This window comes from Erythrolamprus reginae, chromosome 3, assembly GCF_031021105.1.
Source record: "Erythrolamprus reginae isolate rEryReg1 chromosome 3, rEryReg1.hap1, whole genome shotgun sequence".
NCBI classification, from domain to species: domain Eukaryota; kingdom Metazoa; phylum Chordata; class Lepidosauria; order Squamata; family Dipsadidae; genus Erythrolamprus; species Erythrolamprus reginae.
In genome coordinates, this window is record NC_091952.1 from 215,615,180 (window position 1) to 215,629,502 (window position 14,323).

Below are 14,323 nucleotides of genomic sequence, written 5' to 3' on the forward strand. Positions count from 1 at the left end.
ACTGCTTCTTAATCCCACATAGATGTTGTAGGTATTCTTCTGGGTGGGGGGAAAGGTAAGTAGCTACAACCAAATGCTTTGTTTTCTGGTATGAGGGTCACCCACACTCACCATGGTAACTATTTTGTTAGTACCCATAATGGGCACTAACAAAATAGTACTCTCAAAATAGTGTTCTCAAAATTCCAAAGATACTCACTGGATCCAAAAGGTTTGGGAGCCCAGTTTTACTGTCTAAAGAATGGGTGTTTTTTTTTAACCAAGCATGATGAAAGGAACTTGGATAAGTACTTCTGAATGCACTTTCTACATATGCACATCATCTTCGTATCTTATATAACTTTCTTTTCACAGGAAATAATTGCTTTTCTATGTCCTGGCTCCTGACACAATTTGTGGTGTGGTTTTTCCTAAACTATACACATTAAAATTAAGAAAACAGAGGATTGACTGTTCTTGTTCTTTGCCTTTTCTCTGGTGGCTCAGAAGCTGTCTTTGAATGAACCCTCGTTTATTTGCTATTGAGAGAGGCATTAGTGTTTTGGCTCACCAAACACATGTGAGAGAGGAAAAGCACATTGGAATGCACTTCATTGTAAGTATCTCAATGAAAACATGAATCTGATATTCTGGTAGCATACTCAGCACACCACAAACATTTATCCAATAATATTAATAAGTGCTAATACTTTCCAACACTATATTTGATAGGTGACAAAATCCCTAGTAAGACTGAATGTTCAATTACGGTGCCATGGCTATTACTTTGCATCGCACATTCATTTATTTTACTCTGCCAGAATTAAACAACTTTAGAGGCAAGTAAAATCTCTTTTGGTTTTTACTCCTTTTATTTATCACAAGACATTCATTAGATCTCTACTTAAATCAGGATTTGGAGTACCGCAGACATCCTGAAGTTGTTGAACTACCACAACATACAACTCCAACAAACATAAGCAGTGGTCAGAGATGGTGGGGATTATAAATCACAACCTAAAATAGTCTCAGCAGCATCTGCTGTGCTGAAAGTAGAAATAAGTTTTCATATCTACTAAAATTAGAGGGAAACCATGACACCATTTTTATTTCCCTAAGCTGCAGAATTGATTTTACTTTCTGCACCATTTTAGTGTTAGAAAAATTGTTAGCAGCATATTTGATAGAAGAATACAGCCTTAATCACCGATTGTATTTTTATTTTTTCCCCTTTTTCTTAGTGGTATTGCTTTCTCACTTAAAGTCAGCTTAGTACTGATAGTTATTTAGGCCTAGCTTAGAATATAATGATGACAATATTCTGCAGAACTATTCTGAAGTAAAACCTGGTGAGTTTAGTTCCACAGCATATGGCTAGCTAACCTTTGCATGACTACATCCACTGAAATGGAGGCTGCAATAACTCTTGAGAAATCATTTGGTCTTTCCAAGCTGCCAGGAAATGTTTTCTGGTTGAAAGATAAGGTAGAAGTGCATCATATAAACAAACAATTCTTTGCACCAATGGAGCATATAAATAACAAGGGATCTGTGTATATTTGGGTGCATTTGCTTTGTGTTTATAGAAACATAGAAACATAGAAGACTGGCGGCAGAAAAAGACCTCATGGTCCATCTAGTCTGCCCTTATACAATTTTCTGTATTTTATCTTAGGATGGATATATGTTTATCCCAGGCATGTTTAAATTCAGTTACTGTGGATTTACCAACCACGTCTGCTGGAAGTTTGTTCCAAGGATCTACTACTCTTTCAGTAAAATAATATTTTCTCACGTTGCTTTTGATCTTTCCCCCAACTAACTTCAGATTGTGTTCCCCTTGTCCTATTAAAAACACTTCCCTCCTGGACCTTATTTAACCCTTTAACATATTTAAATGTTTCGATCATGTCCCCCCTTTTCCTTCTGTCCTCCAGACTATACAGATTGAGTTCATGAAGTCTTTCCTGATACGTTTTATGCTTAAGACTTTCCACCATTCTTGTAGCCCGTCTTTGGACCCGTTCCATTTTGTCAATATCTTTTTGTAGGTGAGGTCTCCAGAACTGAACACAGTATTCCAAATGTGGTCTCACCAGCACTCTATATAGCGGGATCATAATCTCCCTCTTCCTGCTTGTTATACCTCTAGCTATGCAGCCAAGCATCCTACTTGCTTTCCCTACCGCCTGACTGCATTGTTCACCCATTTTGAGACTGTCAGAAATCACTACCCCTAAATCCTTCTCTTCTGAAGTTTTTGTTAACACAGATAGTTATTAAAACAGTTATTCAGATAGTAATTATTTATTAATTATTATTTATTATCTTATTTAATTATTATTGATTAGGCTTCTATGCTGACCTTCTCAATTGACTCAGCCAACTAACTCAAAGGTATAATGATATGGAATGTTAGAAAGCTTGCAGGATGGTTCTAACCTTCATTTTTGTTGACTGTTTAATAGGACATTATTACAACAGAGTTACTGCCATTATAAATGCCATTCTTGACTTTTTTTGGACAGTTGGGAGTATGGCTCTTGCTGTAAATAAATTCAGTAGTATAAATTGTTGAATGACTCTGGTGCTATAAGTAGTGTGTATGACAGACCAACATAGCGCATGCTGATCCACCAAGGCAGCCAGAAGAACATTCATAGCAGAAGAGAAGTGAGCACTCCGCAAAGCCAGAGCTGCAAATACTGCGACAATGGTACCCACACACGTCTGCCCAACATATGGTAGAACATTTCATGCCCGTACGGGCCTTACCAGCCACCTGTGGACATATGACGTATAGTCCACAACCCATTAGATGTCAAAGTCCTCTTCGAACATGATGGACAAACATCATCATCATACAGAGATATAATAATATTTTTATATATGATACTAGTAAAAGAGAAACATTACTGAACGCCCCTTACTAACTCTTAGGAATCGGGAGAGGTCAACAGTGGATAGCCTAAAGCAGCGGTGGGCTACAAGCCAGAACACTAAATTGCGCTTGCCGCCGTGGCTCGTACGTACTTGTGGGGCCAGTGCGATTTTGTTGCTATACCTGTGGAAGCAGCAAAATTGTGCATGGAGCCACAGGTGCGCCCGTGTTTTGACGAGGTTTTTTTTGCTTGTGTATGCCGAAACATGGTGCACGATTTTGCTACCTCCACAGGTGCAGCAGCATTCTTGCACTGGCCCCGCAAGAATTTAAGAGGCGTGGCAGCGAGTGCAATTTAGCATTCTGGCTGGTAGGCCACCGCTGGTCTAAGAGTAAAATTTTGGGGGTTAGGTGACGATAGTATCATCATTTAACTTATGGTGATGACACTACCTAAGGTCACCTACTTATGCAAACTAGTTACTGTATTGGGCTTTGTATGATTTCCCCCCTCTTTCTATTTGTAGTTGTATGCTTTTTACATCATACTTATTAATATGTGGGTAGGAAGTAGGACCTACAGGCCACTTAAAAACACCAAGGAGAATACACTCAGAGCCAGAATTCAGACTTTTAAACTCATCTTTAAAGTTGCAGCTCTTCAGCTCAGAGCTCTCCAATTAGCGCAAGAACAAAACTCGAGCGCACACACAGGCTTGTGTGTCCAACGAGCCCATTGTTGGCACGCAACCATTTCCCAAGGTTGGGCTTCCTTTTCCTTTTCCCCCCCCCTTTCTCCCCGAGATTTGGCGCCAGCGACGGAAGGCCTCGAAGTCACATGGATGCAATGCGTTTGATTAATGTCCTTGCTGTGGGAGCCTCCAAAAGCTCTTTGCTCTAACGGAGGAGGAGGCCGCTCCTTTCCTACAAGCAGGGTCTCCCCCTTCCTCACTGGGGAAAAAAAAAAAGAAATAAAAGAGCTCTTACTGGTGGGCGGGAAGAGAGGAAAGTTGCTGCAAGCAGAGCCGAGGCGCTTTTCTCCTTAAGTCCCTGAGATGCCCTCTTTCAAAAAAGAAGCGCGCGGGCGCATGCATATTGTTTTTATTTTCTGAACTTGGTCCGGGCCCTTTTCCCGCCGTCCGCCCTGAGGAGAAAAAAGTTTCCAGCGGCGCTTCTTTTGGGGACGACGACGAGGGAAAGCATGACCGAGGAAAGCAAAGGGGACGGGAAAGGCGAGAGCGGGAAGGATCCCGACAAGCAGCTCCGCCTGCGGGTGTGCGTTTTGAATGAGCTGCTGAAGACGGAGCGCGACTACGTGAACACCTTGGAGTTTTTGGTGTCGGTGAGTTATATCTCTCCTCCTCCCCTCAGGCCTTTTCCTCGCTTGCTATGCACAAAGAATTGCCCTGTCTCGTCTCCCCTCCTCTTCTTTCTCCCCTTTGCCAAGCTTGTCAGCCTAGGAATAATGCGAAGGTAATGAAAAAGATGCCGCTTTGCCATCCCCTTCGAGGCGTCGATATCTTCTAAGCCAGTGTTTCCCAACCTTGGCTTTCGCTGGCTGGGGAATTCTGGGAGTTGAAGTCCAGATCTCTTCAAGATGCCAAGGTTGGGAAACACTGTGTTAAACGCATCTTGTATTGCTGGTGGCTGGGAACGATCATTACTTGGTGTGTAAACAGGAAGGGGAAAAAAACTTTTGGAGCAAACAAACTGAAATCTGGGCTTCCTACATAAAAGGCCATTTCCTTGCAGATAACTGGCAGGGTGAAAAAGACAACCGCGTTGGCTGAGTTTACATTTTACAAGAGATGTTAATTAAGTTTTGTGGCTTCAACTTTATAGTCTCTATATTGTCCTGGGTTCTGGAAGGGGATAACGGGAGAGAAAGTGTAAAAGCACAAAAGGAGGTGGTTGATCTTACAGCATCTGTGCAATATTAAAGCCATATGTACTGTAGCATTTATTCCCCTCCCCTTTCCCCCCTCTTATTTCCCTTTGAAATCTTCCTACTCTTCCTATTTAAGGGGTGTGCATAAGTGCACCTTTGTGCCTACTGTCCCTATCCTGTCTTATTATCCTTTCTATTACTACGTTCTAGTTATGTTATGTTAATACATACTCTAATGCTATACTTGTTTGACAAATAAACAAACGAACAAACAAACAAATAAATGAGGTTAGTTGGCGGAAAGATTAGAAATAAGGTGAGAAAATATTATTTTACTGAAAGAGTAGTAGATGCTTGGAACAAACTTTCAGCAGACGTGGTTGGTAAATCCACGGTAACTGAATTTAAACATGCCTGGGATAAACATATATCCATTCTAAGATAGAATACAGGAAATAGTCTAAAAGCAGACTAGATGGACCATGAAGTCTTTTTCTGCCATCAATCTTATATGTTTCTATAAATCTTGTTTTGGTAATGGTTGGTGACTGATGATTGATAAGAAAAATAAATGGCAGGGAACTGTACTTAATTTACTGAATCCATTTAAGTTCATGCCACTTAAAATGGTCCTTTGTACTTAAATGCATGTGATTATTGTTTAAGGATACTGTACTTTAAAAATACCATTCCGATAGGTCTACATTGATTAAGTCTGGATCCAACTCTGGGTCTTAGATGCACACATCACAGTACCCCAACATTTATGTTTTAAAGTTTGGGATGAAGGTGTGAATTTAGACACTGTATTTTACACTTTCAATTTAACCATATATAAGTCAGTTCACTTATTTGATTTACTTTGTGAACAAGTCTGAGTAAGTTAAAAAAATAAAATAGATAATTAAAAAAAATGATTTTATGTATTTCCTAAACAGGTCTGTTTTTCTAGAATAGAATATGCTTTTGCATGTGGATAAAGTTGTCTATTTCATGAACAAAGATAATTTCAGGATTGTATAAACATCAACTGCATTATCTTCCAACTACAATATATTCAGGATTTATTTGCTGCATAATTAAGAAGTAATCAAGTTATCTGGCTGGTTCTATAGACTGCCTGCCATAATAGATTTCACATTTTTCCTCTTCCTCCTCCCCTCTCCATCCTGTCTGAAAGTGAAATATTTCAAATAGCAAACTTCCTGTTTAGTTTTCTGATGTATGTGAACTTTCTGCTTTCTGCTGATTATCATGTGAGAGAAAATGCTTGTCTGCTGAAAATAACATGAAGTAAAATACGATCTATAAAATAACTTTGAAGTTTATTCTGGTAAACTCTTGTGTACATTAGTACACATTGATACATCTAATTGAAAACATTCCGATTTGTATTTTGGTTTTACATGAAAGTTACTTGGGGGGTGGGTGGATTGTTTCTACTGGGATAAACATCAAAGCCCAGCTGGTTTTCAAGATGTGGGCTTGATCTTCACATTGTTTCTCTCTTCTCATAACTCTGTATCATAGGTTATATGTGGTCCACCAACCCTAATTTTGTAGCTTCTAGAGGTCCTTCAAAATTACACAAATGAAATTTGGCACAGAAAGTGCCAAATTTTAGCAGCATGGTTTCTTAACTTTTTAATGCAAAATTCCAAATGTGTACAAGACTTAGTGCAATGATTTTACCGCTCAGACTGTTTAGCCTTGCCCCAAAGAGGGCAACTCGTTCATCCCTCTAGAGACATGCCCTCTTCAGCCTTTTAGAGGACAAAATGAATTACAATGCAGATGTCATGCCCTTTTCCATCCCACGGTGTCTTCCATTCCATCTTGACAAGTCCACCCATTTTTACTTTCTGCTCATTTTGTTAGTCAGCTTTTTTCATTTTCTATTCTCCATATTCTATTCTTCCTTTTCTCTATCTTTCTATATCCCGTCGCTATCGGTTCATGCTCATGCTTGTGCGTGACACTTCTGCGCATATGCAGAAGTGTCCTGGAAGGTGGGCGGAGCCCCCCAACGGCGCCACTGGTTCGCCAAACTGGGAGCAACCCACTGCTGGTTCACAATTTGGTTTAGGTTTGGTACGTTTGGTATGTTATGTGAACTCAAGGACTGTGATTTTTAAACTGTACTTTATGAATGAATGCCCAAGTTTTCAAAATTTATGTTGCTTGGCTGCCCTCAAACGAATATACACTGCTCAAAAAAAAAATAAAGGGAACACTTAACACAATATAACTCCAAGTAAATCAAACTTCTGTGAAATCAAACTGTCGACTTAGGAAGCAACACTGATTGACAATCAATTTCACATGCTGTTGGGCACATTCAACTTTGTACAGAACAAAGTTTTCAATGAGAATATTTCATTCATTCAGATCTAGGATGTGTTATTTGAGTGTTCCATTTATTTTTTTGATATATATATATATTATTCCCTCTCCAAGCACCCAGAGAAAGGAAAATGCGTCGTTCGTTCTGGATTGCCAAAGCCTCCTTAAGCACCACCGAAAGGGTCCTCTGGCAGCCCAGTAAAGCCCGAGATGGCTGGGATTAAAGGGGGAATGGCAGGAAACTGGCTAGGCCTTCGTGCCGCTCTCAAATTTCCCGAGAAATTTTTCCGGGCTCGGGTTCTTAAGTAGAAAATGGTTCTTAAGAAGAGGTAAAAAAATCTTGAACACCCGGTTCTTATCTAGAAAAGTTCTTAAGTAGAGGTGTTCTTAAGTAGAGGTACCACTGTATATTGGTGATACCCAAATACATCTTTCAACTCTAGCTCAGAATCTTAAGGCTGTCAAGATTCTTTCCTAGTGCCAGGAGGCTATGTGGGTTTGGATGGGAGGAATTTTATCTAATTCATTTGATTGTTGTAAGTCACCCAGATTTGTTGAAAGTGGAGTAGCATACAATGCACCCTCGTCATCCAATTGGCACCAATGTTTTCAAGAGGCTGTGATTGAGGCATTTTTCTTCCCAGGCACAATTTGCCTTATGAAATTCCTTCTTTCCCAACTTTGGATCAAATGTTTCAGGGAGGAGAAGGTAGAGATGAGGAGAGCATTCTGAAGAGGAAGTAGCAAAGGAAGGAGTGATGGAAGCGAACGGAAGTTAGCCCAAGGAAGCTGAAAGAACTCTGAAGGTTGGGAATTTGTAACTTGTTTTCTTCCTGATATTCTAGCAGATGCAAGGCATAGAAAACAATCAAGCAGGTGCAATGACCCTTCTGAGAGGGAGTGGGATTTAATTCTTGCAATTGCTTGGGAAAAGTTAGGGAGTCTGCTACAGGAGAAATGAACTTCCTGAAATAAAGATGTGTACGCCCTTTGCTATATAATGAAGATGTCTATGTCACACTAAGAAACGTCTGAGGCTCATGAAGAACTCTGAAACTTGTATGGGTGGCCAAGGCAAGAGAAATTGGGAGACCTGTGTCTAGTATGAGAAGTGGCAAAACTGGAGGAGGTTGAAGCACCAAGGCAGCAAGAGGATGGAAATAGACTTTCTCTTGGCTTTTGGTACCTTGGGCTCTCTGGTGATATGGAGACTATGTTTGTTTGGGCACTAAACAGATTCTGTCTGTTGCTTCTGCCCTCTAGGACTCCATGCTGCTGAAAGCTGCTGAGCAAATGTGCTCTTTTTGGCAGCAGTTTAAAAAAGTGGAGATTTTAGTGCGGGGCTATCAGACTCCTGGTCCATGGCCTCATGGACCATGCACACATCCAGTTTAGCAAAGGGGGGAAAAATCTGATACATCACATGGCACCATCCCTGGTGTCATCAGTTTGACACCCCTACTTTAGTGCCTTGCTATCTTTATAGCTCCGAGGAAATGCTTCTCAGAACACTCTTTATTCTTCTCTCCTCCTCATTTCCTTGATATTGGCCACGTGCCACAGGCTATTGTCTCTTGCCTATTTCGGATCAGAACCTGCAATCTCTGTTTCTTATCTTCTGACCCATCTTGACACCTGAAAACTCTCACACACCCATTGGGGGGCATAGGGCTTTCCCCCAGAGAATCATGTTCCTGTTCTGACCCAGCTACCCTGTGATTTGAGCTCAAAAGATTCCTTTATCAGGAGTGCCGGCAGCCCCAGCAAAGTTTATCTCGCAGGCAAACAAGTCCGTCTCTATGGAAGATGAATAGTTTTCTGCCACTTCTATTCAACTCTATCCCCTGCCTTTTATCCCCAGAGCTAGAGTGGGGCCTCACTAGCAGTGGCCGTTCTTCCTTCGCTAGGATTGGCCCATGGCTTTCCACTGCTCTCCTCTTCTCTGCCTTCTGCACAGGCCCTGGACCAGCAGTTCATCCTCTTCTTCATCAACCACCTCCAGACCTAGGGACTGTTGACTCTCCATCTGAGGGCTGAGGGATCGCCCAGGCTCTGCCTCTCTCTCTCTGCCAACTCCGTTCCCTCTTCCCCCTTGAAGCTCCCAGGTTGCATCCAGTGAAGGGTTACGGAACGTTTTACTACCACACTGTGGGCCTGGCTTATGCAGGACACCCTGCATTTTCTTTCAACATCTTTCAGTGCAAATTGGGTACTCTGGGGTGAAGCTCCATTTTCTCTACCCCACTGTGTTCCACCCCATCCGGGCAGCAGCCCACTCCTGGTTGCAACACTACTGCCCCTGACTTTCACTCCTCCTCCTCTGATTCGGCCGCTGGAGGGGCCATCAGCTGAAAGGCCACAACAGTTCCACAATTTGAGAATCCCTGGAATAATATCATATGAATCCAGACAATTATATCTTATTCATTATACTTATGAAATCATAGCTAACCTGTCTACATTTTAGTGCAGTGCTTGCCAGTGTGTAATGAAGCTGTTGAGGCTACTACTACTATAGCTGTAGTAGTAGTAGTAGTAGTAGTAATAATACCATATCTGAATACAAAAAAGATTAAACTACAAAATATTCATAATTAAAGATTCAACAGACAACTTAAATACATTTTTAAAATCTAAATATACTAATTTCAAAAGGTAGGGCAATGATTCCAATTATTAGAGTGAAAGAGATAACATATATAAAACAGCAAGGGATATAAATTGTCAATTTTAAAAACTCCATTCAGAACTTTGTAACTGCCGGTAATAAAAATATATCAGTTGAGGATATAGAGGCTTTTCTTAGTAATATAAACCCACCACACTTAGGTGATAACACAAAAATAACTTATTTGTTCCCCCCTATTTGAGGAAGAGATTAAACAAAAAATTTAAAAATTGCTAGTGGTAAAAACACCAGGATTGGATGGGCTCAGATATAGGGTGACATAAAACATTCAGAGTACCCAAACTCTGTCAATTATATGAAGAGATATTTAATAATAGCTTTTTATCAGTGGCATTTAGTCAGGCTTATATTACAGTTATACCAAAAGCAGGTAAAGTTCATACCCAATGTGTTAATTAAGATCCATTATTCATTCAGTGATTAATGTTGATTCAAAGGGCTGAACAGCAAATAGATTACAGCAAATGTTATTTTTTGTTATTTAAAAAAATCAAGCAGGATTTATAGAAAATAAGCAGTAGACAATACTAGGTTAGGCTTGAATAGGCTTAAATAAAAATGACCATTTTGTAATTTATCATTAGGTGCTGAAAAGGCTTTTGATAAAATACGTATATAGACAATGTATATTTGTTATATTAAATAGAGTTGGGTTTCTTTTGAAATTAATAAAGTGGATCAAGCTATTATAGAATCACCACATCTGAAATAAAGGTTAATGTTTTTTTCCTGCTACTTTTCCATTATTTCAAGGAAATGAACAACAATATCAACTTTTGTCTTTGCTCTTTTATATTTATGTGGAACCCTTGGCTTGTGCTATTAGACAACATAGAAATTTAATGATAGTTAATGTATGTAATATATATGCGTCTATATATGCACAATAGTTGCATTTGACAATCATTTATTTATTTATTTTTTTATTATTTGGATTTGTATGCCGCCCCTCTCCGAAGACTCGGGGCGGCTCACAACAAGTGAAACAAATCATAAATAATGCAATTAATTAAAATATTTAGAAATTTAAAAAACCCCATAAACTAACAGACACACACACAAGCATACCATGTATAAATTAAACATGCTCAGGGGGAGATGTTTCAATTCCCCCATGCCTGACGGCAAAGGTGGGTTTTAAGGAGTTTACGGAAGGCAAGGAGAGTAGGGGCAGTTCTAATCTCCGGGGGGAGTTGGTTCCAGAGAGCCGGTGCCGCCACAGAGAAGGCTCTTCCCCTGGGGCCCGCCAACTGACATTGTTTAGTTGATGGGACCCGGAGAAGGCCCACTCTGTGGGACCTAATTGGTCGCTGGGATTCGTGCGGCAGGAGGCGGTCTTGGAGATATTCTGGTCCAATGCCATGAAGGGCTTTAAAGGTCATAACCAACACTTTGAATTGTGACCGGAAATTGATCGGCAGCCAATGCAGACTGCGGAGTGATGCTGAAACATGGGCATACCTAGGTAAGCCCATGACTGCTCTCGCAGCTGCATTTTGCACGATCTGAAGTTTCCGAACACTTTTCAAAGGTAGCCCCATGTAGAGAGCATTACAGTAGTCGAACCTCGAGGTGATGAGGGCATGAGTGACTGTGAGCAATGAGTCCCGGTCCAGATAGGGCCGCAACTGGTGCACCAGGCGAACCTGGGCAAACGCCCCCCTCGCCACAGCTGAGAGATGGTTTTCTAATGTGAGCTGTGGATCGAGCAGGACGCCCAAGTTGCGGACCCTCTCTGAGGGGGTCAATAATTCCCCCCCCCAGGGTAATGGACAGACAGGTGGGATTGTCCTTGGGAGGCAAAACCCACAGCCACTCCGTCTTATCCGGGTTGAGTTTGAGTCTGTTGACACCCATCCAGGCCCCAACAGCCTCCATATACAGAATTTTAATTGTTTACTGTTGAATGACACTATATATTTTTATTTTTTATTCTTTTAATTTTGTTTTTCTTTACTTATTTTTAATCATTTGTTATGTTTTTATGATAATGTATGCACCTTTGTGTTATGTTCATTTGTTTTTTTCCCATTTGTTTTCTTAATTAAAAGCAATAAAAATATTTTAAAAATGAATCCAGATTAAAAAAACAATGTCCTATTCTTTGCTTCAAGTTTTGAAAGAAAAGCTCTTCTTGTTAGAAGATATAGGGGACTCAGTAAACATTTGCTAAATGAAGTTAACACTTCAAAGGGTAAATAACTTGATTACTTATTTCCTATTCTATGTCTGTAAAGTTGTGTGAATATAACATAATCCTAGAGTTGCTTAAAGGAGATCAACATGTCACAAGAAGTCTGTACTAAAATTAGGGAAAATTAGCTTTCATCCAAAACAATCCTGTTTTAGATTAAATTCTCCCGGGTCAGCCATATTACCTGAACACAGGAGATGATTTATTATGTTGTTTATTTTTATATTTATTATTTTCAACATATAGTTGTCCATACCAAGTTGGAAAAAAACACCCCCCCAAAACAAAATACAATATAAGAACACATAAAAGCGTATAAAAACTATATAGGGCTCCTTACAGAGAGAAGATAATTTAGAATGGCTTTAAGAAAAAAAGGCTGATTTAACATTTTGCCTCTCTGATTGCTTTATTTTTTTTACACATGAAAGTCTTATTTCATTGTCACAAGGGATGTAATGTGGACAGAAAAGGAATTCAGATGAGCAGACTTTTTCCCACTGCATTTTGGGTGGGTTTTTTTAGGGACTTTTACTTCCCAAACAAAACCAAACCAGGAAACATTTCCTTGTGTTTGTTGGGCTTCATGCCAAAATAGATGCTTCCTGTTCAATTGTATACCATCTAGTTCTGGTTGAGTATTTATGCAGGAGCGTAGTGTTAGACTGAGCCAGAATAGTTATGTGAATGCAGCTAGTGGGTACCTAAATAGCTAATACAACCATCTACAACAGAGGTAGTATTCAGCAGTTTCTAACCAGTTCTAACAGTTCACTGCTAGTGGAAATTTGGTGTAGTTTGAAGAACCAGTAAATGCTGCCTTTGACTGGCTCCGTCTCATCTATTCTCTGCCTCCTGAGTCCGAGCTGATAAGGAGGAAATAGAGATTTTGCAGTAATCTTCCCCTGGAGTTAGGAGGGAATGGAGACTTTATAGCAGTGATGGCAAATCTTTTTTTCCTCGGGTGCCGAAAAAGCATGGGTAGGTGCTATCACGCATGCACAAGTGTCCATACCCATAATTCAAAGCCTGGGAAGGGTGAAAACCATTTCCCCCCTCCCGGAAGCCCTCTGGAGGCCAGAAACAGCCTGTTTCTCAACTTCTGGTGAGCCCAGTAGGTTCGTGTTTTGCCCTCTCCAGCCTCCAAAGGCTTCCCTGGAGCTGAGGGAGGGTAAAAAGGCCCTCTCACATCCCTCTAGAGCAGGGGTCAGGACTCCTTTGGGGGTCGAACAACCATTTCACAGGGGTCGCCTAAGACCACGGGAAAAGACAAATTTCCAGTGGTGTTAGCAACTAAAGCTTCTAGTCTGGCATCTCGGAACATATTTTTACAATCCAACCAATCAGGCGTTTACGGGTGTGTGTGTCCCTCTGACCTCTTGCCAATCAGCTTAAAGATCTGTTTTTTCCAAGAATTGGCGCTAAACGTATAGTTGGGGGTCACCACAAGATGAGGAACTATATTAAGGGGTCGTGGCATTAGAAAGGTTGAGAACCACTGCTCTAGAGGCTATATGGAAGCCAAAAATGACCTCCCAGAGCCTCTGCGCGAGCCAAAATCAGCTGGCCAGCACACACATGCATGTTGGAGCTGAGCTAATGTAACGGCTCATGTGTTAGCAGATATGGCTCCACGTGCCACCTGTAGCACCCGTGCCATAGATTCGCCATCACTGCTTTATAGTATCCTTCCCCTGGAGTGAGGTGGGAATGGAGATTTTACAGAATCCTTCCCCTGCTACGCTCACCAAGCCACGCTCACCAAGCTACGCCCACAGAACTGGTAGTAATTTTATTTGAATCCCATCACTAAATTTAAAAGTTTATGTGAGCTTCATAAACATTTATATTAAATTAAATGTAAGAAGCATATTACTTTATGTCAGTATCATTTGCATCATTCACATTTTCTGCCCTGAATATTTTTTTGAAAGGTGGATATCAATCAAATGAATAAAATGTCCTAGAGCAGGCAAGATAAGCATTCAATCATTCTTTGCGCTTCCCAGACTATTTTATTGCCTCTATTTGTGATTCATATTAAAAGCTGTTCCTCGCTGCTCCTCTGAAATACTGTCCACTGGTCTTGGAATTTGTTACAAAACTATAGTAACATTAAAAAAAATGTGGCTCTCATTGTTGATTATTATCTTGCCACAGGAAATATGCTGTCAAAATGTGGCACCCTCATATACAAAGGAAGTTAAGGAAAAGAGCTGATGAATTGTCCCAATTTATTTATCTCTCCTTGCACCGAATGTCATGAGACAGGAGAAAAACCTCTACCAATCACTGTCTTTAATGTGGGATGTGGGAAGATAAATTTAAGAGAGGTTTAAGTTTTCAAAA

The 14,323-nt window shown here is 40.5% G+C and overlaps 1 protein-coding gene across 1 annotated transcript in view; it reads left to right on the forward strand.

The window, feature by feature from the left end:
- The first annotated feature begins 3,754 nt into the window (after window positions 1-3,754).
- PREX2 (phosphatidylinositol-3,4,5-trisphosphate dependent Rac exchange factor 2) overlaps window positions 3,755-14,323 on the forward strand; it is a 114,541-nt gene continuing 103,972 nt past the window's right edge. Inside the window, exon 1 of the mRNA XM_070747896.1 lies at window positions 3,755-4,202. Coding sequence (XP_070603997.1) covers window positions 4,062-4,202 — 141 coding nt within the window. The 5' untranslated portion in view covers window positions 3,755-4,061. The remainder of the gene's footprint in view (window positions 4,203-14,323) is intronic.